At 39.3% G+C, this 24,021-nt stretch overlaps 2 protein-coding genes across 22 annotated transcripts in view; one reads left to right on the top strand and one right to left on the bottom strand.

Annotated features, from left to right (window-relative positions):
* Dennd1a (DENN domain containing 1A) overlaps positions 1 to 24,021 on the bottom strand; it is a 462,364-nt gene that overhangs the window by 113,143 nt on the left and 325,200 nt on the right. The window lies entirely within an intron of this gene.
* LOC107152105 (60S ribosomal protein L17-like) lies at positions 1,459 to 2,072 on the top strand. Its single transcript, XM_048813101.1, has one exon. It carries the CDS (start codon positions 1,495 to 1,497, stop codon positions 2,047 to 2,049), a length of 555 nt encoding a protein of 184 aa, XP_048669058.1. The 5' UTR covers positions 1,459 to 1,494; the 3' UTR covers positions 2,050 to 2,072.

The raw sequence follows: 24,021 nt of genomic DNA, 5'->3' as shown, positions 1-24,021 counted from the left end.
TTCCTGAATTTCCCACCGTGACACCTGCTTGAGATATAGCTTACATGACAATCCAAAATCTCCCTCCCCTCCTCACTGTAGCCTTGCCCAGCATCTATCCTCAAAGCCTTAATTGAATGAAAGGTGTAGGTCACCAGATTAGAATAAGAGGAAAACATTTTCACTAAAAAACAGAATCCCCTCTCCCCAGTCCAAAAATCACCAGGAAGGCCGAGTAGGCTTCTTGTGTGTGTGTGTGTGTGTGTGTGTGTGTGTGTGTGTAACCATGATGGCTCAGCATGGTGTGTCAGAGCCTAAGGTGAGGGATTAGGGTGAAGCTGGAATGAGAACGAATGGGGCCTAGAAGGCATCCATGTGGAAGGGATGGCAGGTTGAGGATGGGGCCTGAGCTGCAGAGCAGCCTGCTCAGGGTGTCAGAGCTGGAGGGAGATTAGCATGTGTTTGTGGGAGAGTGAGGCAGCAACTGAACTCAGGTGAGATAAGGAGAGGTCCACTTGGGAAGGGAGGAAACAGCAGTGGTCCTGCACTGAGGTATCCAACTTGTGTGAGGAGTAGACAGTGAAGGCTCAGCCCTAGAGCTCAAAGGAGGGTAAGGAGGCAGGGGTAGTGACAGAAGAGTGGTTCCACACAAATAAGAAAATATGCTAAGCAAACAGGGCAAAGGTTTTCACCTTTGTAGAATGTAGTCACAAATCCATAAGGGGGAAGAAACTGAAATGATTCCTATGTTGGATTGGAATTGAAGCCAACCATGTGAATCCAAGGCTGTTCAATATGTAAATGTACAGAAATCGGGATGTTAGAAGCCATGTGGGTCTGGATTTGCCTGTACTATCCCCAGGCTTTATCCACTGAAGGGCCTGGAGTCAGTAATTGAAGCAGCAGCAAACACACCTGGTGCCCGGATCCTGGTCTTACTGGTACTTAGAGAAGTACCATTCTCCACTAAAAGGAACTGGGTCTCCTTAAAGAAAAGGCTGATTTCAGATCTGGGACAGGAAATGTAAAAGATGAACATGAAGCATTTGGCTTACTTAGAATAGTCACAAGTTAGCAGTCAGAAAATCCACATTGTGGGGTATTCTATAAGATAGCTTGCCTGGACACTCCAAAATTGTCAGTGTCATGAAAGACCAAGACAAAATGAAACAAAAGGCAAGAAGGACTGTTTTAGACTAAAAGACATTAAAGAAATATAATACCAAATACATAAGTGATACTTGCTTTGAGCCCAGTTATATTTAGAAAAAAACCCAGAAAGATTGTTATAAAAAATACTTTGGAGTCAACTGGGAGAATTGAATGTAGACAAAAGATTATCTATTTATATTAGCTAACATTGTATTGATGTCAGATTTCATGAGAATAATAATGGCTTTGTTATTATCATTATAATAGTATCCTGGTTCTTTGGAGACAAAAGCTGAAATATTTTGGGGTAAAGGAATCATGATATTTGCTCTTCCTGTAAGTGGCCTGAGGTGATCTGTGAAAATGGTCCACTACTCTCTTGACCCGGAAAACCCCACAAAATCATGCAAATCAAGAGGCTCAAATCTTCGTGTTCACTTTAAGAACACCTGTGAAACTGAGCAGGCCATCAAGGGTATGCATATCCGAAAAGCCACCAAGTACCTGAAAGATGTCACATTAAAGAAGCAATGTGTGCCATTCCGGCGTTACAATGGTGGAGTTGGGAGGTGTGCCCAGGCCAAACAGTGGGGCTGGACACAGGGCCGGTGGCCCAAAAAGAGTGCTGAATTTTTGCTGCACATGCTTAAAAATGCAGAGAGTAATGCTGAACTTAAGGGTTTAGATGTAGATTCTCTGGTCATTGAACATATCCAGGTGAACAAAGCACCCAAGATGCGTCGTCGTACTTACAGAGCTCATGGTCAGATTAACCCATACATGAGTTCCCCCTGCCACATTGAGATGATCCTCACAGAAAAGGAACAAATTGTTCCTAAACCAGAAGAGGAGGTTGCACAGAAGAAAAAGATATCCCAGAAGAAGCTAAAGAAACAAAAACTTATGGCATGGGAATAAATTCAACAAAAAATAAATGCAAATAAAAGGAAAAAAAAAAAAAAGGAATCATGATATTTGCAACTTACTTTCAACTGAATTGAAATACACACACACAAACAAAATAAAATAAAAGGTACAGTGTGAATTCTTAGAAAAATACTGTAAATGCGTAAAACACTAATTATGGATGAACTTGGGTGAAGGTAGTGGCTATGCTTTGTACTATTCTTTCAACTGCCCTATATGTTTGAATTTTTAAAAAATAGTTGAAGGAAATAAGAAAGTATCAAATTTTTACTTTTTAGAGACGCTTACTAATATAACAAGAATAAAATGAAATACCTGGATTTGCCTTAAAATATTCTAGAAAAAAAAATGGGGAGAGTGGGAAAAAACATGACGAGACAGTAAAGGCTGAAGCTGTGTGACAGGCACGGGATGTGCACTCTGTACCTCTAGATACATCTGAAGAAAACAGGTCCCAGACTAAAAAAAATGTATTTTTCTATAAACTTATAAAAAGGTTAATGCTGAATATACATGAAAAACTTATGTAAATATGAGTGAAAAATAATAAAAGACAGAACAAAACAAAATAGTAAAAAAAACCACTAGAGCATTCAGAGATAAATGGACAAAGGGCAGGGGTTCATAATAGAAAAACAAGTGCCTGCCTAATTAACATGAAAAAAGTTGAACACCACTAGTAATTAAAAAAAAAAAAAAAAGAAAGTTCAAACAATTTAATGTTTTTACCTATTAAATTAGCAAAGATTAAAAAAAATAAAAACTCCCAGTTATAGCCCAGATGGCCATAAATGTTGATAAGAATGAACAATAGTGAAACATTTATGAAAAGTAATTTGGCAAGTGTATGAAGAACCTCGAAAATATGCATATTCTTTAATCCAGCAATGGAATTAATGGAAATTTACTTTAAGGAAAACTCTAAAATGGCAATGATTTTTTCTGTATAAAATTATTCAATACAACAAAACAACAAAAGTTTTAAGTGGCTCAAGAGGGGAACAGGTAAGTAAATTTAAGCGAAGTAATTATATGATCACTTACAACTAATTAAGGAAAATCTGTGTGATAATGATTATATGATGTGCCAGGCACCATAGTACTGGCCTGTAATTCCAGCATCTTGGAAGGATGAGGCAGGATGATCGCAAATTTGAGGCTAGTCTTGGCAACTGAGCGAGACTCTGTCTCAAAATAATAAAAAGGGCTGGGGGATGTAGCTCAATGGTACAGTGCCCCTGGGTTCAGTCCCCAGTACCAGGAAAAACAAAAAAAAAACCCAAAACATCAACTCTGCCCCCCACAATTACATGAAAAAAGAAAAATCATGTATTGACTGAATGAATTCAATTATATAAAAAGAAATAAAAATATTCAAAAGGAAATGTATCAAAATTTAATGCTTGTTGACTCCGGGTGGTGGGAATGTGAATGATCCTTTTATCTTTTTTCCTTGTGCTTTTCTGTCTTTTCCAAATGTCTTATGCTGAAATGTATTACTTTTGTAATCAGGGAAAAAAATACACATTATTATGTTTTAAATGTTGTCTCAACCTGGTCCTTTGCCCTGGTATAAATTTTTATGATTGCTCCTGTCATTCCAACAAGAGGAGAATCTTCTTCACAAGTGACTGGCTAGCCCTAGTGGCATTAGGGATTCACCTACGTGGGATGGATTTTAACTAGCACAAAGGACCCTATAAGTAGGAACATTCAAAGGCAATTAGTTGGTAACAATATTATAAATAGAAAAGGAGCCAAATAAATGTTTCCTGGATATCATTAATTTAGTTGTAAAATAGATTCAGAGTTACTCTGATAACCCCATATAAAGAAGGCACTCATTATAAAGACAGCCATGTGTTAAACAAGAAAATGTAGACACAGAGATGGCTCTACTGTACATAACTAAGATATTCCCACGGAGACAGCAGTTCTCAAAATATCACCCTCAAAAACAAAGGCTTCAGCTAGGAAAACAACCCCATGCAATGTTAATTGAGTGGATCCTGCCTCTTATCCCAGAATCAGAACCGAGTTCTTCTCCTCCCCAGCTGGTTTGTCCTACCTGCTGAGACCAATGCAGGCCAGTTCTTGGAAATTTCTTACTTGTAAAGTGGGCATAATAATTTATTTTACAAGATAAATGACTATGTGGGAGCACAGAGAAGACTGGAGAAGAGAGGCCGTGGGAATGCACCAGCACATTGCTGACAACTCCTACTGATCTCATATCCGAAAAAGCTCTTTCCCCTGTTTCCACTGATGCCATGGTTCCAAGCCATCTAGCCTCTTGCCTGGGTGGTCACAGTGACCTTCTAATTTTCTCTGTGCTTCAGCGAAGGCCCCTCTCAGCAGCCAGTGAGAGTTTTAAAATGTAAAATTAATTATGTCACACTTGTTTTAACAACCCTTTGCTTGTTTTCTTTTGATTTAGAATAAAATTCAAACTCCTTCTTGTGGCCTGCAAGACTCTGCATGACCTGGCCCCTGCCTAAATCTCCAACTTCAGGCATTTGCCACCTCACTTGATGCACCCTAGGCTCTGGTTTCCTCTGGTTCCTCCAGTGTGCAGTCTCCTTTGGTTAACCCTCCTCCCTTCCCCAAAATGAATAAAGGGCCATTTTGTTTCTCTGAAATAGTCTTCCAATCAATGTCCACACTTCCCACCAAAGTGAATGACTGGATGCCCATCTTTATTTTATTCCTCCTCCTCTTCTTTTTTTGTTTTAATTTTTGGTGTTGATAATGATAACAGGAACTGGGCTACTACTGTGAGCTCCTACTATGTCCTGGGACCTGGGCTGATAAAGACTTGACTTAATGATTCCATCAGCCATAGATCACCTCTGCCTGGAGCATTTTCTACCCTCCACCCAACATGGCTGGCAGATTTCCTCCCTCATCTCTTGGATGAAATTTCAGCCCTTGCTGACCACTCTGAAGTAGATGCGCTGAAGAGCACTCTTACTTACCTCCTTCTCAGTGTGAATGAAGCATTTTAAACAACACCTATTCCCCTGATGACTATTTCCCTTGAATGGAAGCTCCCTGAGGACCCAGGGTCACATTCACTACAATTGGCTGCTATCCAACTCATTCCCTCCTCTTTCTTTCCTAACAGGATCCCCAGCTTTCCCTGTGAAGGTATTCCAGGTCCCACCCTTAAAGCCAGGGGTGAGGTTTCGTGTCTAAGCCAATCCCAAGTCTCAATTCCATGCCAGAGATTGGTTAGGGCACGTGACTTCATTTGGGTTGGTGAACATGAACAGAATTTATCAGGAGAGCTGCTGCCTTTGGAAACTGTAACCAGGATGTAATGGCTACAAGTGACACAGCTAGCTACCTTGAGACCTGGCAGCATAGCTGATAGGCTGGGTCTGCCAACTCGAGAAGGAAAGAATGAATTCTTTATATCATCAGTGAGTTAGTTGCTCACTAACCAACAGCTTAAGTGCCTACCTCTGACTGTCCCACAATGGATACAGTTCATATCATTTCAGTCACATTCTATTTTCTATAGGTGAAAGCTTCCTGTTCTATTACTCCATCCCTACTATCCAGTGTGGCACCTGGCACATAGTAGGTATTCAGTAAAACTCATTTGAGTGAACACATCAGAGTAATGTATTAAGAAAAATCACCCTGCTGCTATAGTAGTTTTGTTTTATTTCTATGAGAATAGTGTTCAGTTTTTTCTTTTTTGGCATACCTTCTCATCATACACACTCCATTAAAATAAAAAGAAAGATGATAAAAAGGAGAAAGAAAATTTTCAAATGCAATTCTATCACCCTAACATTGCAGGACTCAGCTGAGACGGTTCTTAATGTAAACACAGACCTGCACACTGAGGCTTCCTATGGAAATGCTCTCCCCAGGTGGCATTTCCTCCAGTTCCCCTCATACCAATGCTGTGCTCCTGTCTTTAGGTACTAGTCAATTGTAAGTTTAAATTAATTTTACAGATATTTCAGGAAGAGGAAGAAAATTTCCCATTGGCTATTAAGCTCCCTGGAATGCTGACAGGAGAGTTTTCAAATGCATGTAGAGCATCCATTTCCAAATAAGCCCAGCAAGGGCAGCCTTGTAGTTAAGGCCTTTGGAGTCAGATTTGGACTTGGCTCTGCTACCCCTATAGTTACAACTGTGGGCAAGTCACTTACCTTCTCTGAGCCTCAACTTTCTCATCTATAAAATGGGAAATGGGAGTACTATCTAATTCACAGGATGTTTGTTTTTTGTTTTCTAACAATTTTTTTTAAATGATAAGTGAGATACCCACATGGCCCTGTGGAGCTTGATAGATGGTCAGTGTTCAAAAGAAGCTACAGTTACGATAAAATTGTTCCTACTATAATCCTTACACTTTACGATGCCTTAAAGATGGGCCTTGCATGCTAATGAGGGAGCTGGCTAAATGACATGTGCCACACAGTTACTTGAAATCTGCCTCCTCTGTGTCATCAAAGGCCAGCCCCCTTCTTGGGAGACAGTGTGGCGCAGAGAAAAGAGCACAGGCTTAGAATTAGTCAGAACCAGGGTCTAATCCCAGCTGCACGTGTATAGACTGTGTGGGTTCCAAATCTCTGCCTTTCAGTTTCCTCATCTGTAATAGGATCCTACTACTTCCTCCCCCATCTTCACCCTTTGCCCACTATATCTGTGAAATACATGGCAGATCACGTAGAAAGTGTCCAGAACAATGCCTTGCATCTAGGAGGGACACAATACATGCCAACTTCTTCCATTTCTTCTCCCCAGTCACATGAGGTCAAAACCAGAAGTTCTTACCATTCAGTGAACTGGACCCTCAGGGCAGGAGGGCACAGGAATGGTTTGGTTGACTTTAAAAAGATGATTAAATTGCCTCATAACGGCAAACATATATAATAAACCTATCCCACAAATGCTTTATTTGGTTTCAAGGCCCTGCTGAGCCTGCATCCTGCTACCCCCTTGAGCATGGGGGTCTGCACTGCTCCTTCACACAGAGAAAATTGGTAGCGCCCTCTCTCTCACCGAGAGCTGTTTCTTGTGCCCTCTGCCTGAGATGGCAATGTCACAAGAGCAAGAGAGCTACACAATGCCCAGAGATTTATGAAAATACACATCTGAAAAAGGGAATGCTGTTCAGAGAGTGGTCGTGTGGGCAGCCTGGTGCACGGGAGCAATTAGAGCTGGTTTGCAACAACTCAGTGCTGTTCTATTCAATTGCTTAAAGAATTGCCATAGCAACAGCAGCCACACATAGTAAAGTGGCAGCAAGATGGAGCAAACACTTGAAAAAGACTCTTTGGTTAACCCTCCTCCCTTCCCCAAAATGAATAAAGGGCCATTTTGTTTCTCTGAAATAGTCTTCCAATCAATGTCCACACTTCCCACCAAAGTGAATGACTGGATGCCCATCTTTATTTTATTCCTCTTCCTCTTCTTTTTTTGTTTTAATTTTTGGTGTTGATAATGATAACAGGAACTGGGCTACTACTGTGAGCTCCTACTATGTCCTGGGACCTGGGCTGATGAAGACTTGACTTAACGATTCCATCAGCCAGCATATGTCCAGTGCATTCAATATCTTCCTTGGGGATGGGAGAGTTCCTGGACACTATCCCAGCTGTAAGGGGCCTGAAGGCTAGAGAGGAGAAGCTATAAGCAAATCTGCTTATGAGAGTAGGCAGCCTCTGAGCAGTCTTGAACAAACACTCAATGAGACCCACTATGAACCAGAGACATAGAGATGACTAAGAAACTCTGTCCCTTAAAAAAGCTCACACTCTGACGGGGGAGGGAATCATGGTGGTAGAATACCTAATTGCTAACATACATGGGTTAGGAGACCCCCCTTATGTTTGGCAACATACTTGATAAACCAAAACAGATTTGGGAATGGTATGAATAGGGAGGGTTCAACATTTTGAGAGCACCACCTCCCATCAGTTGATGGGCTTGTCTGTTAGCTCTGTTACAGAGGGACAATATAAGAACCCCACTCATGGCTCAGCAACAGGAAGGAACACTTGGTCTCAAGCCTGGCAGCATGGCCTACACTCTGCTCAGCACTTCATGTTCCTCATCCTATTGAGGTCTGTCACACAAGAACCATGGCAGGCAGTTAATCTTATTCCATGTGAGAGTAAAATGTGGAACCAAAGCTCCAATGGTTGACTTGCTTTTAGGGTCATTCAGCCAACTTATCCTGGTTCAAAGCCTGTAGTTCCTGTTTTACTGCAAATTTGTATGAATGGGTCACTAATTAAACAGTTCACAGCTAGTTCTTAGAATATTAGAGTTGAAATTGAAAGCCCTTTCCTATTGTAAAATTAACCCATTTTTTCTTCATAAAAAGGAGAACTAGAGAAAATCTGCTTGCTCAAGAACTTATGAGGCCAGAGCGAGGGCTCTTCTTCTCTATCTCCTTCAACTTGGAAATAAAAACTAGATTGCAAGGTGAGGATTTAGAACGAATTCAGGAGACCTCATACATTTGGCAATGTATTTCAACACAAGGGACCAGAAGCTGCTCTCAGAATCAAGATCACAGTAGTGGTAACCATTAGAACCCTCTTATACCAGAAGCTTCAGTTCCTCAGACATGAACACAGCAGGGGACCTGAAGCTCTCTAAACAACAAGGAAACAATAGCACAGGACCAAGCCTGCAGAAAGAGTATGATAAAAGAAGGGGTGACCAGAGGATGTGGTATGGAAGAATGAAGGATCTGGTGGCATCTTGGGAAGAAAAACATGTACACTGGCACCAAATGGCAAAAACCTGTTCTGTGGGTTGGGCATGTGGCTCAAGTGGTAGCGCGCTCGCCTGGCATGCATGCAGCCTGGGTTCGATCCTCAGCACCACATACAAAGATGTTGTGTCCGGCGATAACTAAAAAATAAATATTAAAATATTCTCTCTCTCTCTCTCTCTCTCTCTCTCTCTCTCTCTCTCTCAAAAACAAACAAACAAAGAAAGAAAACCTGTTCTGTGGATACCTATGGGTTTGAAGGCCTGGAGTAGAAACAATTGCAAACTCCAACGTCTTCTTGGGTCCAAAAGGGATATAAAAGCGAAGAGGGTAGGGGTGAGTGGCAGCAAGCATAGGGCAGGTATGCTCTGCTTCCCAATATTTGGAGGCACAAATGAAACAAAAAAGTTAAAAACATCCCTTGACAAACTGCATACATTTAAGTGTTGAATTTGCTTGGTCTGGCAACAGAAGCTGCCAATCTGACCTCTGATGAAAGAATGGATGGACTACATCTGTCTTACTCTTACAAGTAATATCTTAAGCTGATGGAAGCTGGGTGGAAACGGTTGAGGGCTGTCTTTAGAGAGGCGGTCATTCTGTCCCACTGTCTGAACATTTGTACCTCTGTGTTCTTTACCGCCCAGGTGAGCAGACCCTGGTGGGCAACCTCATTATGGAAACTGAGGGGCAGAGCCAGATGCATACCTCCAACAGCTGCCCTGCAAGAGAAGACCAGTGGACTGTAACACAAACTGTTCCCACCTTTGAAAAGCCAGAGAATTGTACTTTCTTTTAACTGGAAATGGGGAGAGGAATAGACAGGCACTGCTTATCTCTTATACCTAGGCACTTCATAGAAACCGGCTGGCTAACTTCTCTGAACCACCCTGGGAAATAAGTGTTACAACTGTTTTATAAGTAATAAAACTGAGGCTCAGAAAAGGAGGAGACGTGTTCAGGGTTACACTGTGACTGAGCAGCAGAGCCAGATCTGAAACCAGGCAAGCCTTCCACCTACACACACCTTCTGTTTCTACAGAGAAACTATAAGGGAACCCAGAGCGGTGGAGCAGCCCTCTTCAGAGAGTCCTATGCATTCAGGGCCTGCTACTAGGTACAACCTGGCCTGCTGGGGCAAACTTACTCTTGTTGGGAGGCAGTGGGAAGATGATTATAGAAGGAGCACAGCAAAAATCCCAGCCTACTTTTTTTGAGGGCATCTGTGAAAAACATTCTAGGCATCCAAACTCTAAGAGAGAAGACCCTTTTAGAATCGGCCTCTATCACCTGTGTATTAATGTAGGAGGCAAATGCCATACCCAGGACGGAGAAGATGGCTTTGACAGGACCCCTCTTCCACAGATCAACAACTCACTGACCAATAATCAGCCCACATGTGACTCTTCTCTACAGGAGCAACAGGGGAAATAATTTAAGAACATGTTCCAAACACAAGGCAGACTGGAAAGCACACTCCTCCTCACAAGTGGATATATTCCCAGCATTAGGAAACTATAAACCTTCCAGGCTCACCCAGCTAGTGCTTACTACCATCTCCATCAAACCTTCTTCACTCTCCCCAAACTGTTGACACCTGTCCCCCTGTGTTCCAGCCAGTGCCCAACACATATACATACCCTGACCTGGATGTCACAGAAAAAAACTAAAGCTATCAGAGGGAAGTTCCCTCCAGCACCTCTCCCTTTACTGGATCCCATCTCTGCTGGCCTCTCTTCCTGAATCTTTATACCTATGTGTCTCATACTCAGAGGGATTGTCCTCAACTCCCATGATACTCCTTCCTTCCCAGGGCTCCGGTTTTAGCAAACACCCTCTCCCCAGATCTTTCTCATCAACATTCCAATGTGCTCAAGTCTCATCCAATGTTAACATGACAAGCAAACACTAACAGCCTCCATCTTCCCTCAGTCCTCACTACCATCTAACTATCATCTTTCCCAGCCAGAAGTTGTTGCTCAACCTCTTTCCAGATAGAGACTGTCTAGACTTGACCTCTACCACCTCCCCACTAAAATTGCTCTCACCCAAGATCCTTGAGACTTTCTAGGGGCTAAAACCCACAGAGAGTTGCCTGTCTTTATCCAGTTACCTGTCTTCAGTGAGTGGCATCAGACACTGTTGATTAAGCACTCATTCCTTGTCTTATGTGTGCTATCCTAATTTTATTCCCAGCTCTCTGGATGTCCCCTGTCTGGGTCCCCTGCCAGATCCTCTTTCTTTGGAGATGTTCTTCAGCTTATGTTTTCCCTTCCTTTTACTTTATACCCTCTCCTTGGCTAATTAATTACCATCCATATGCTAACATCTCTCCAACCTAAATCTTCACCTCATCCCTCTCCTGATCTCTCGATTCATGTTTGAAGCTGCCTAAGTGACCGAATTTTGGGTGTCCACTGTGTCACACTCAACATGAATATACTTGAATTCTTCTCCTCCCTCCCCACAAAGTGGTTCTTTCTCTATTGCTGTGGATGGGAATGGCCCTACCTCGTCACCTGGGTTAGTCTTGCTTTACTTTTCTTTCTCTCTCCATTGACTCATGTTCGCAAGACCCATGTTTGCTACCCCATTCCCCTCCTTCCATCCTTCCAGCCACTTCCCCTATCCAGACCCCAATTTTTGCCCTGGATGATGGGTAGTTTCTGCTTTTGGAGCTTGTCTAATAAGCATTTCTCTTTTCATACTACTACCATAGCCACCTTTAAAAAAATGCTTGCATATTCAGATACCTTCCCTGCTTAAAAAAACAAAAACGAAAACAAAAACAAAAAAACTCTTCCATAGCTGCTCCATCAATCTCAGGATTCATTTTAAGTATCTTGATGTGGTTTATAACATCCTCCCTGATCTGGTCCAGGCCTACTTTTTTGTCTTATTTCATACCATGCTCTCCCTTGGGCCTGTTTCTATGTCCTAAACTAACTCTTCCCTCTGTCTTTCTCCTGGCTACCTCTGACTCAGTCCTTAGACCTCAGCTCAGTGCATATCACTTCCTCTGGGGTGCTGTCACTGAGTTCCAATTCCTGCTTGAATGTCCTTCCTAGAATCTCCCACATCATCCCCTGCATACATCTGGAACACTCCTTAAACTGCATTAAAATTGCCTATTTTTTGTCATTCTTTGCCCTAGTCTTTGATTCCCTGTGGTCAATCCAGTGCCCAGTCTAGTGACTTTAATGACAGATAAGAGTGGCTATTTATGGTGAAAACAATAAAAGGATGAATGAATATAAATCTCAAAGAAAGACGCATGCTAAAGGAAAGTTCATATTACCAGATTGCTTGGACACTGGATGGTAGAAAACCATTAGGCATTCAACATGAACCTGCATCTAGCCTTGATTCTGCTGCTGACTTGCTTTGTGACCTGGGTTTGATAGTTTAATGTCTCAGACTCTCAGTTCCTCATCTGTAAATCCAATGTTACTACCTGCCTTTCAGGTTGCCATGGGTATTGAATGACACATGTGAAAGCATCTGCCACCATATGTGATGCACAAAGTTATCAGAAATCTTTTTAAAACTAAGTGAGAAAGTCTAATTATTCAGAAAGAACATTTGAAGGAGCATGAACATAGAGCGGGTTGGTAAGACACATGAGCAGCACTCCATCTGCAATGATGAAAGGGAGCTCAAGGCAGGAGTCATGAACTCGGTATCAAAACCATCCTCTGCAAAGGAGAGGATTCCTTCAAAGACATTAAATTAGAAGAACTATGTTCCCACATGTTATTCTCATTAGTTTCCTAGCAAGTTGCTGAGACAGTGAAGCCATTTTTTCCCTTGGGCAGCTTCTTTAAGACACTGTTTTGGGGGAAACCAATAGTTTATTTCCTCCATGACTGGGGATTGCCTGTCAGAAACAGATGGAAAGAGGAATAGTTGCCACATATTTATTGCTGGAGCTTAATGGTGAAACCAAAGATTCTTAAGCAAGAACCCTAGAAGTTAACCTAGACCACTCCTTGCCCTCCAGTTCTACCTTTATTCAGTGCTGGATTCTTAGACCTCTCTGAGGTTTGTTCTCTCTGCTCCATCTCCACTGTTTAGAGTTCTGAGCTCAGTGTTTCTTCTGAGAGCTACTGGAGCAGCCTTTGCACTGGCCTATCTTGGTGTCATCTCCTTTCCTCAACATTTCCAGAATAGCAGACGTATCCTGTTTAACAGAAGGGACACTCAATCTTTCTGTGAGGCATCCAAGGAATTTTGCAAACCTGCTCCTACCTCTTAGTATCATCTTTCAGAGCCACATCCTATAATCAGCCATGTAGAATAACTTGTTTTATTTTTTTCATTTTTTTAAGGTTTATGAATGCTGTTCCATTTGAAGTTAACTTCTACTTTCTAGAAAACTTCTCCTTAAAAAGACCCATTTCAAGTGACCATTTCCTCTGGGAAGCTGCCCTTGATCTATTTGGGTAAAACTAATTACATCCTCTTATGCCACCCCTCTTCCCCACAGTGGTGCTGGGCATTGAACCCAGGGCTTTGCTCATTCTAGGCAAGTATTCTACCACTAAATTATATCCCCATCCCCTATGCCATTCTTATCTAGCACTTTCTTTCATTATATTCTTCATTATTTTGCATTCCAGCTGTTTTTCATGTTTGGTTTCCTTATGGGCTGGTGAGTTCCCCTGTTAAAACAGATGCCAATACTGATGTCAATTTAAATGAATAAATGACAGAAAAATGTATGCATCAACCTCATCTTTGGTTGTAATGCCCAAGCTGAGTGATGTGAGCTCCCCAAAATGTTAGTGACCTACTTGAGAAAGTAATAGATACAATATTTAAAATAAATTATAAGAGATGTGCTTTCCACAGAAACAATCTGTGTGAGCCTGGACCCTCCCACCCACCACAATGGTGATACTTGATACCCGGCACTCTGTAGGTGCCTAACAAATGTCAAATAATAACAATAATGGACTTTTTACATTTATAGAATAGTACTGTAAATATGTCACCACATCCCTGTTGCTGAAAAATTCTAAGTTTAACAGCATCTGCCCAAGAAAACAAAACTAAAATTCTGCTACTGAGAGGAGACAAGTGGTATACAAAAAAATCTTGGTAAATAGTTTATTTGGACAGTCAAAAGAATGGGAAAGATGGAAATTTTGCACACCATTAAAAAAAAAATCAAAGTTCTCTTTTTCAGAAACAACTTAGAATGAAAATAAAAAAGAGACCAACTATAGCTCTTGGTACTTCTCAGGTCTTTTAGCATGTGGTATCCTGTAATCTAGGGCTGAAGTCACATTCATCCTCCCAACTACATCCGCCCACATAACAAGATAATACAGTTATCTTTATCCTTTTTTTTATTATGCAGATAATCTGAAGTTACTTCGATGTTCTGGGGTTTTGAGATAAACTCATAAATTCACAAAAGACAGAATCTAAGTCAGAAGTTAGGAAGACACGGTTTCTTCAGGCCCTATTTCTTAGTAGCTATTTTGCTTATATTTAATCCATAAAATTAGAAGAATATCACTTATTCTATAAGATAATACCATTGGTTTCACCAGAATAAGTCTCAGAGAAACCAAGAGTAAAAGAAGATGAAAGAGCAGTTATAAGCATGGATAACAGATTGGGAAATGCCAACATTATATGTCAGAGTCTCCAGATTAAAAAAAAGAAAGAAAGAAAGAAAAGAAAGAAAGAAGTATTTAAAAAGAGAATACCTAAGAACATTCCAGAATTAAAGAAAGACATAAGCACTGGGATTGAAAAGACATTAAGTACTAAAAAAGGATAAAAATAAATTCATTTTAGATACATTAGAGCAAACTGCAGAATATAAGGTGAAAGAAAAATCTTAAAAGTTTCTAGAGAGGAAAAAAATAGAATTTTACTAAAGAATGACAGTTGAACTGATAACTCATTTTTCACCAAGAAAAACAGGAGAAGACAAAATCTTCAAAGACAAAAGGAAAATAATTGTCAATGCATAGTTTCATACCCAGATAAACTATCCTCCAAGTGTGATAACAAAAAGTTTCAGACATAGACACACAAAAGATACATTAAAGATATAATTCAGCAGGAAGAAAAAGGAACCCACAGGGAAATAATGGTGAACAGAGATGTTGGCAGATTATAAAACGAATTAACTACTGTCAATATTTTGTTAGTGGCTTTTTTTTAAGGGAAGTTAAAGTATTAATAACAGTTAAATTTATAAATGGGAATGCCCAGTGAGTAAAGTACATCAAAGGCTTTGTTGAGAAAAAGAACAAAGACACTAAATAAATTTAAATTCTAAATTGTAAATAAATTTAGAAATTTACTTATTTATAAGTTTATAAATTCTAAATAAATTTATATTCTTAAATTCTAAATAAATTTAGAATTGTTAGTTTATATAATTTTCATAAATGAAGGTTTATTAGTATTCTGGGTTAGATCCCTCCAAAGCATCTTCCTAACGAAGAAAAATGTCTCTCTTTCCCATTTTATAGATGTAGTATTCCCATGCAAAATATGAATAGCTTGCACCAAACTAAACTTGTGCTGTCTTCTACACAATGTTTTTTAAAGCTCCTCTCTCACCTTTGGTTTTGTTCATTTTCTCAGCTGAGTAATTTACACTTTTCTTTAGCTTTATAGTTTCTCACACATGAACTTCAATTTGTAAATCTCATATCCAATTTCCTTTATCTTATTTTTATCTTTTTATTTTGATATAATTTCAGATTTACAGAAAAGATGCAATAGTATGAAGAATCACCATTTATCCTTTGCCCTAAAGGTTACTCCAAAGTTAACATTTCACATTAGCTTTATCCTTCTCTTTCCCCCAACACAATATACTACATATGTGTTCTATATACAATGTTCCTTTGAAAGATTTGAGAATAAATTGCAGACATAATTTTACCCTAAATACTTAAGGATAATTAATTCTATTGTAATGGGAACATGTGTATTCCTAAAAATCACCATGCTCCATGCTTGGGGCACAACACTAAAAAACTCAATCACTGACACATTAGAAGAAGATAGGACACTAATAAAAATGGCAGCACATTTTTGCATATGATAAGTAGTTTAGAAATATAAATACTCAAGCAATATGTAATTCTACATTGAAGAAGGTCTGAAATTTGCTTATGGAAGTGGGTACCAAAAAGGTTGTAGCTTGTCAGTATACTGTGCAATGGTGAAAGGATGACAGAAAACTATAATACTGGATTATGGACAGGCTGGATGGTGGCTCATGCCACATGTGATGTACTAAGGTAATTGGTAGATATTTCAGTTCTCTCTGTGTGTGTGTGTGTGTGTGTGTGTGTGTGTATGTGTGTATGTTTTGTGTTTTCCTAGACATCTTGGTTAACATGGTACAGTTTTCCACTTCGAGTTTTTCATGGATGAAATCCTGCATAATCAAATGAATCAAATAAAATGAAATTCACATTATGCTCAATTTGTTCCTTAATGTACAGACTGCATTGGAACAATCTAGTGTTTCCAAAACAGGTGTTATAGGAAATTGGCTATATTTTCTAAAATCAAGTATGTTCTGTTATATAACCTGAGCACAATGATCAAAATCAGGAAATTAACAACAATACAATAAAAATCCAACCTTCAGACTTTATCCAGAATTCACCAATCGTCCCCCCAAATGTCTTTTATAGTAAAAGAAAATCTTGGCTCCTATATTGCACTCAGTTGTTCTGTCTTTCAGGGATTTCAAATCTGGAATATTTCTTGGGTCTTCCTTTGTTGCAAGACATTAATATTTTGAAGAGTAGAGGCCAATTTTTTTTTGGTAGAATGTTCCTCAATTTAGGTCAAACCTTCTACTCTTACCTCACTCCATCACTGTTGGATAAAGCACTATTAATGACTGAAATCTTCCTGACTGTAATTCAAGTGTAGAGGTGGGGTCTATGTCTTTTATCATAGCATCTTTTGAAAAATCAAGTGAAATCTACATTGGGAAACCTAGAAAATGGTAGTTACATGTCTTTAAAATAAAATTCTCTTCTTTTAAAGAATTAGAAACTAAAAGATACCAGAAAATCTATCCACCACAGAAAGAAATTGGCTTACCATACCCCCATAGTATAGGACTCACAAGACAGTCATTTTTAGAGGTCTGACCACATCTTCTAAGAACTGCAAGTGTGTGGTAATCAACAAAAAAGCACCTAAGAAGGCTATAGCCCAGGGTGCAGCATCAAAGACAGCATCTTAGACATAGATAAATAATGCAGACTGTGGCTTCACCCAGAGCTGGCATGCGCGCGCGTGTGCACACACACACAAACAAACAAACAATCATGGACCTAACTACATTTATGACATTTCATGTGGTACATTCAGGGTTATAAGCTAATACGTTGATGAATTATCTCATTTTGACTTTCTCAACATCTGCAGTTGAATCATTTCCCTGCAAAAAGAAAAACCCTCTCTTTTCTTCTTCCTCCCCTCTCCTCTCTTTTCTCTTTCTTTCGTGGTACTGGGGATTGAACTCAGGATTTGCACATGCTAAGAAGATGCTCTACTACTTAGCTACACCCATAGTATGAAAAGTACATTTTCTATGGAACCAAGTCCTATATCTGAAGCACAATTCTGCCACTTATTGGCAATGTGGTTTATGAAGAACTGAACTCTGGGTCAAGCACATGGAAGGGGCCCATGTTTCAGAAAACATTTTGAAAATACTTGTACTAATTTTAGTGGTAGATTTTTTTTTCTCTCTTCCTATCTGGATTTTTATATGGATTAAAAAGAAAATGGTACATATGCATTCATTCATTCATCTTCTTAGCACACCAAAAATAGGGGTATAGAATCTACAAGAAAATCCCATTACTTTTGGTAATCTGAGGTTTAGGCCAAGACAGGAAGAAATGCACTTGAGGGTCTTGGGGTGTGTCTGAAGTGATGGAGGTTGGATGGAAAGATTTCCAGCCAGTTAGGCATATTAGACTACAGATCTTGATGCTAGCACTACGAAGGGAGACCTACAAAATCATTGTGAGATGCTCTGTTCAAAGCTGCAGGGAGCCATTTACTTGTCCAATAGTGTTTCTGCTTCTATTTGCCTAGAAAAGCCCATCAAATTAGGGTGAGGGCTTATAAGTTGAGTTTTCTATATTTAGTTGTTAAAAACATGGGAAAGAATGTTTACTTCCATTCAAGTTGAGCCACCCCCTCTCTTTCACAGCCATCATGGAAACCTAGAAGCTAAACATTCTGGACAAGCCCAACATTTTGGGATCTCTGTTAAGTCTGAAACATGTTATACTACAGTAGCCCAGACCCTGGGAGCTCTGAGATAGGTTATAATTATAATAAAAGATAGAATTTGGAAACTAATTCTTCATCAACTTTATAATTCCATTAAGATTTGTTTGCCAAGTAATTTATATTTATTTACATATGAGAAATGATAGTAATTGGTGTTATGTAGCATAAAAAAATGAACATCTGTGAACCTGCCACCTAACAAAGCAGACAGGATTTACCTCCTTGCAGTGTCTTGATGTTCCTCTATTAGCTCTGCCTGCTCCTTTCCACATCCCATTAACCCTTATTTTTATTTTATTTTACATTTTTTTGGGGGGGTATGGGGGATTGAACCCAGGGGTGCTTAAAACCATTCAGCTCCATTCCCAGCCCTTTATAAACATTTTTAATTTTTTTAAAAAATTTGAGACAGGGTTTTGTTAAGTTGTTGAGGCTGGCTTTGAGCTTGAGATCCACCTGCCTCAGCCTCCCGAGCCACTGGGATTATAGGCGTGTGCCACCATGCCTGACTCTTATCCTTAATTCTGTTTTACAGTCCCTAAATATTTTTTAAATTTTTAAAAAATTTATTTATTTATTCTAATTTGTTATAAATGTGACAGCAGAATGCATTTCAATTCACAGTACACATATAGACCATGATTTTTCATGTCTCTGGTTGTATACAAAATAGAGTCACACCATTCATGTCTTTATACATGTACTTGGGGTAATGATGTCCATCTCATTCCACCATCTTTCCTACTTCCTCCCCCCTCCCTTCCCTTTGCTCTATGTAAAGTTCTTCCATTCCTCCCATGCTCCCTACCCCAATCCCCATTATGGATCAGCATCCTAATATCAGAGAAATTGGCATTGGTTTTTTGGGATTGGCTTACTTCACTTAGCATAATATTCTCCAACGCCATCCATTTATTTGCAAATGCCATGATTTTATTCTCTTTTGATGCTGAGTAATATTTCACTGTGTATATAAGCCACAGTTTCTTTATCCATTCATCTACTGAAGGGCATCTAGGTTGCTTCCACAGTTTAGCTATTGTGAATTGTTCTGCTATAAACATTGATGTGGCTGTGTCCCTGTAGTATGCCGTTTTTAAGTCCTTTGGGTGTAGACTGAGGAGTGGGATAGCTGGGTCAAATCCATCCCATTCCAAGTTTTCCAAGGAATCTCCCAATTGTTTTCCATATTGGTTGTACCAATGTTCAGTCCCACCAGCAATGTTTGAGTGTGCTTTTCTCCCCACATTCTCGCCAACACTTATTGTTGTTTGTCTTCAAAACAGCTGCCATTTTGACTGGAGTGAGATGATATCTTAGTTTTGATTTGCATTTCTCTAATTGTGAGAGATGATGAACATTTTTTCATATATTTGTTGATTGATTGTATATTCTCTTCTGAGAAGTGTCTGTTCATGTCCTTGGCCTATTTATTGATTGGGTTATTTGTTTTTTGGTGTTAAGATTTTTGAATTCTTTATATATCCTAGAGATTAGTTCTCTGATGTGCATGTGGTAAAAATTTGCTCCCATTTTATAGGCTCTCTATTCACCGAACCGATTGTTTCTTTTGCTGAGAAGAAGCTTTTTAGTTTGAATCCATCCCATTTATTGATTCCTGATTTTATTTCTTGCACTGTAGGAGTCTTATTAAAGAAGTTGGGGCCTAATCTGATGTGATGAAGATTTGGGTCTACTTTTTCTTCTATTAGGTGCAGGGTCTCTGGTTTAATTCCTAGGTTCTTGATCCACTTTGAGTTGAGTTTTGTGCATGGTGAGAGAGAGGGGCTTAATTTCATTTTGTTACATATTGATTTCCAGTTTTTCCAGCACCATTTGTTGAAGAGGCCATTCTTCCTCCAATGTATGTTTTTGGCACCTTTGTGTAATATGTATTTGTGTGAGTTTGTCTCTGTGTCCTCTATTCTGTACCATTGGTTAACAAGTCTAATTTGGTGCCAATATCATGCTGTTTTTGTTATTATTGCTCTGCAGTATAGTTTAAGGTCTGGTATAGTGATGCCACCTGCTTCACTCTTCTGTGTTAGGATTGTGTTAGCTATTCTGGGTCTCCCATTTTTTTCCAGATGAATTTCATGACAGCTTTGTCTATTTCTATGAGAAATGTTATTGGGACTTTGATTGGAATTGCATTAAATCTGGAGAGTGCTTTTGGTAGTATCATTTTGACAATATTAATTCTGCCTATCCAAGAACAAGGGAGATCTTTCCAATTTCTAAGGTCTTCTTTAATTTCTTTTTTCACTTAAAAAAGTTTCATCACCCATGTATATGGCCTAAAATATCTTTAGTTTGGTTATTGTTGACCTTAAAAAAAAATCAATACTGTAACATATCTTTAACATTCATTCATGTTGTGGCTAATAGCTAAAATTCACTGATTTTCCTTTAATGTGTGTTTGAATTATTTCCAGTTTTTTTTTTTGTTGTTGATATAAACATTTTGTATGTCTCCTAGCCTAAATGGGCAAGTGTTTCAATTTTATAATGTCCAATTATTTTCCAAAATCATAGTACTATAGTTTACTCTTTCACCAGCAAAATAAGTTGCTGTTGGTGCTCCATATGCATAAACAGAAGTATGTGACTTCCTAATTTTTGCCAATCTAATGTGCACAAAATCTAATGCTGCTGTGGTCTAGTTTCCTTGATTATTAATGATGTTCCATTATTTTCCTAAGTTTATGAACCATTCATGTTACCTCCCCTGTGAAATGTTATTCAAAATTTCTCTTTTGTTTCAATCTTTATTTATCTATAGAGATTCTTCATATAATCTGGAAATCAAGCCCTCCTTTTGCCAGTTAAAGTTGCAAACTTGCCTTTCAGTCTGTGGCACTTTTTTCCCCTTCCACTTGTTTAAAAGTGACTGTTTGGGACCAAAGTTCTACTTGACCTTCTTTTAGAAATAAGACTCAAAAAGACAAATAGTTGGAAGTATGCCAGGAGCCCAGCAGGTGATTTGGTTCTCTCACACATGTAGCACGTCACTGTCCTATTACCTTTATCCTAGATAACATCCCCAAACTGACACTTCTATCATTTCCACTGGCCACAGTGGTCTCTCCCCAGATCCTTGGCTGTCCCCTGATTTTGACTTACAGGCCTTCATGGTCCTGTCCTTATACAGCAGCCAAGACAACTCCTCAGAATTTAAACTGAATCACACTACCTTCTGCTTGAAGCCCTCCCAATGATTTCTGCTGTGCCTAGATTAAAATCTAAATTCTTTTCCTGAGCCAGTAAGAACCTTCATGACTGGCCCTGCCTGCCTCTCTGGTTTCATCTCCTCTGACTCTCCCTGTGCTCCTTCCAAAGCAGCCATACTGTTTTGCTTTCTGGGCTTGCTTCATGATCTAGATGATGGTATGCCTATTATTTCTCATCATGAAAGTGTTGGTTCAGATGCCACCTCTTTGAGAGGACTACCAGAAAGCACTTGTTACCTCACCAGCTACCCTTACTGTGTTTTGTTTTGCACAGCTTTCCTAACCTGAAATTATTTTCTCCCATTTTTTCTGTTCCTGTTTATACTATCTCTCTTCCTCTACTAGATCCTTAAGTTCTACAAGGGTGCTTATTATATTTATGAAAGACATTTTACCTCTTTCTGAATTTCTAGGAAGAAATGGAAAAACCAAAAAAAGGTGTTCTGGAAATCTGGTGCTGGCTAGAAGCAGCAGTGGTAATATAGTCGTTTCAGCCTCTAATGGCTACATACAATAACCTCTCAAATATGTGCAACATTTATAACCAGTAAACCCCAAACATCAAGCAAGTGAGCACTTTGTACCATCAACAGTACAAACCACTAATGACCTGCTTGGTATTGACATCTGTGCTGACATACCTGAGAACAAGTGAACCTCACACCAGCCATTAGGGGTGTGCAGAAAACCTGGTGGGCCAATCTGAGAGTAGCTGCTGAGCTGGAAGGGTTTTGTCTCTGCAACAGGTGTGTGCACAATGTCCATGAAGCAGGCCTGAAGGGGCTGGGTTGGTCTAGCCCCTGCAGACCTCATGGAACCCTTTGGACTCCTAGGAGAATGCATCAGGACTCCCTTTCAGGATCAGAGCCACACTAGGGAGAAACTACTAGGAGTGGAATCAAGACTGAACAGGTCATAGACAAGAGAGAGAAAGGGAAAAGAAGGTCTAGATCAAAGCAGGGGAAGGGAATACAGAAAACATCAGAAAGCAGCTGCCAAAGTTTTGAGCACTATCAAAAACAACAGAGGAGCTACAGCTCTGTGAAGTTAGAAACTCTTTCTTGAACTCCAACTCATTCTAAAGTCAGGAAACCTCATTTCACATAAAATGAATAACAAAAAAAGCATCAAAGGTCAAATCCCACACAAAGTTATTATAAGAAAAATAAAAAGGAATAAAATAACATCCCTATAGACAAGAAAAACATGCCTGAAAGAAATGTCCATAAATGGATTAAAACTATAAACTAGCATGTCAAAATGAGGTAAACACATTAAGAAAATGGCACAAGGCATGAAAGAACTATGTACAGCAGAATTATAAAACCTTAGAAATGAGAAGATAAAATCCAGGAAAGATTTGGAAATTAAAGAAAAATTATTTTCAGAAATAAAGACTAAAGGGGCTGGGGTTGTGGCTCAGTGGTAGAGTGCTCACCTAGCACATGTGAGGCATTGGGTTTAATCCTTGGTACCACATAAAAATAAAATAAAGGTTAAAAAAAATTCCTCTTAAAAAAAAAAAAAAAGAAAGAAAGAAACCCCAAGAAGGGATATGAGGAAATCAACTCAACAGATAGTGCCTTAAGAAAAATAGAAAAACTTTAAAATTCAAAGAAATAAAAATGAAGAATAATTATATTCAAAAATAATGTCAAGTATTAACAATGAAAAAAGAAATAAGGAGATAAAAAGATTTTAAAGACTGTGGGAAATATTGAACACAGGTAAAGACTGAATGCACAGCTAATTGCAGTCTCTGAAGGAAAAAAACCAAAACCCCAAACCAATGCTAAAACCTGTAATTCAAGAAAATCTTCTTGAAATAAAGAGAATATTATGAAATCCTATGTGTGGGCTTGGAGTGGTGGTGAACACCTGTAATCCCAGTGACTTGGGAGGCTGAGACAGGAGGATTGCAAGTTTCACTTAGTTCAGCAACTTAGTGAGGCCCTATACAATTTAGTGGGACCCTGTCTCAAAATAAAAAAATAAGAAGGGCCAGGCAATGTAGCTCAGTGTCAAAGTGCTCTGGGGTTAAATTTCCATCTCCAAACAAACAAAAACTAGATAGACTATCTAGCTGAGACTACAGAAGCAGAATGACTACACAAGACAGTCTAGTAAATTTACTGAACTCTAAAGGAAAGAAGGAGGAGGAGGAGGAGGAGAAGAGAGAGAGAGAGACAGAGACAGAGAGAGAGAGAGAGAGAGAGAGAGAGAGAGAGAGAGAGAGAGATCCCTAGGCACTTGGTTTAGAGAAAAAAGAAAAGAAAGAAAATTAAGATTGTTATCAGGCTTTGACAACAACATGTTTGCCAGAAGAAAATGGAGTAATGTGTTTAAGATACTCAAGGAAAGAAAGTTCAAGGGTATAAGTCAAGGATTTTATACCCAGCAAAACTGACTTTGATGTATAAAGGTACAGAAAAGCATTACCATATTTAATACCGGAGGGAATATTATTCCCTGTACCTTCCCAAGGAACCCACTAAGAAGCAAGCTTCAGACAACCAAAAATGACTGAAGAGATGTTACCATTAGGACTGGTATAACACAGGGTCTAACACCCGAGAATTAAGACCAAAGGATGTGTGATGGTTGTACTTTCTAAGAATGTAAATACAGTTAGACAAAAACTGGGAGGAGAATGGAAAAAGAATATGCAAGACAAGGTAAAAGGAT

Source organism: Marmota marmota, unplaced genomic scaffold, assembly GCF_001458135.2.
Source record: "Marmota marmota marmota unplaced genomic scaffold, marMar, whole genome shotgun sequence".
Taxonomy (NCBI): Eukaryota; Metazoa; Chordata; class Mammalia; order Rodentia; family Sciuridae; genus Marmota; species Marmota marmota.
The sequence above is the reverse complement of the archived record's forward strand: the minus strand, read 5'-3'. Positions and strand labels throughout refer to the sequence as shown.

Bases quoted from the DNA above. Each gene is read 5' to 3' on its own strand.
- LOC107152105 (XM_048813101.1), top strand. From the start codon at position 1,495: ATGGTCCACTACTCTCTTGACCCGGAAAACCCCACAAAATCATGCAAA.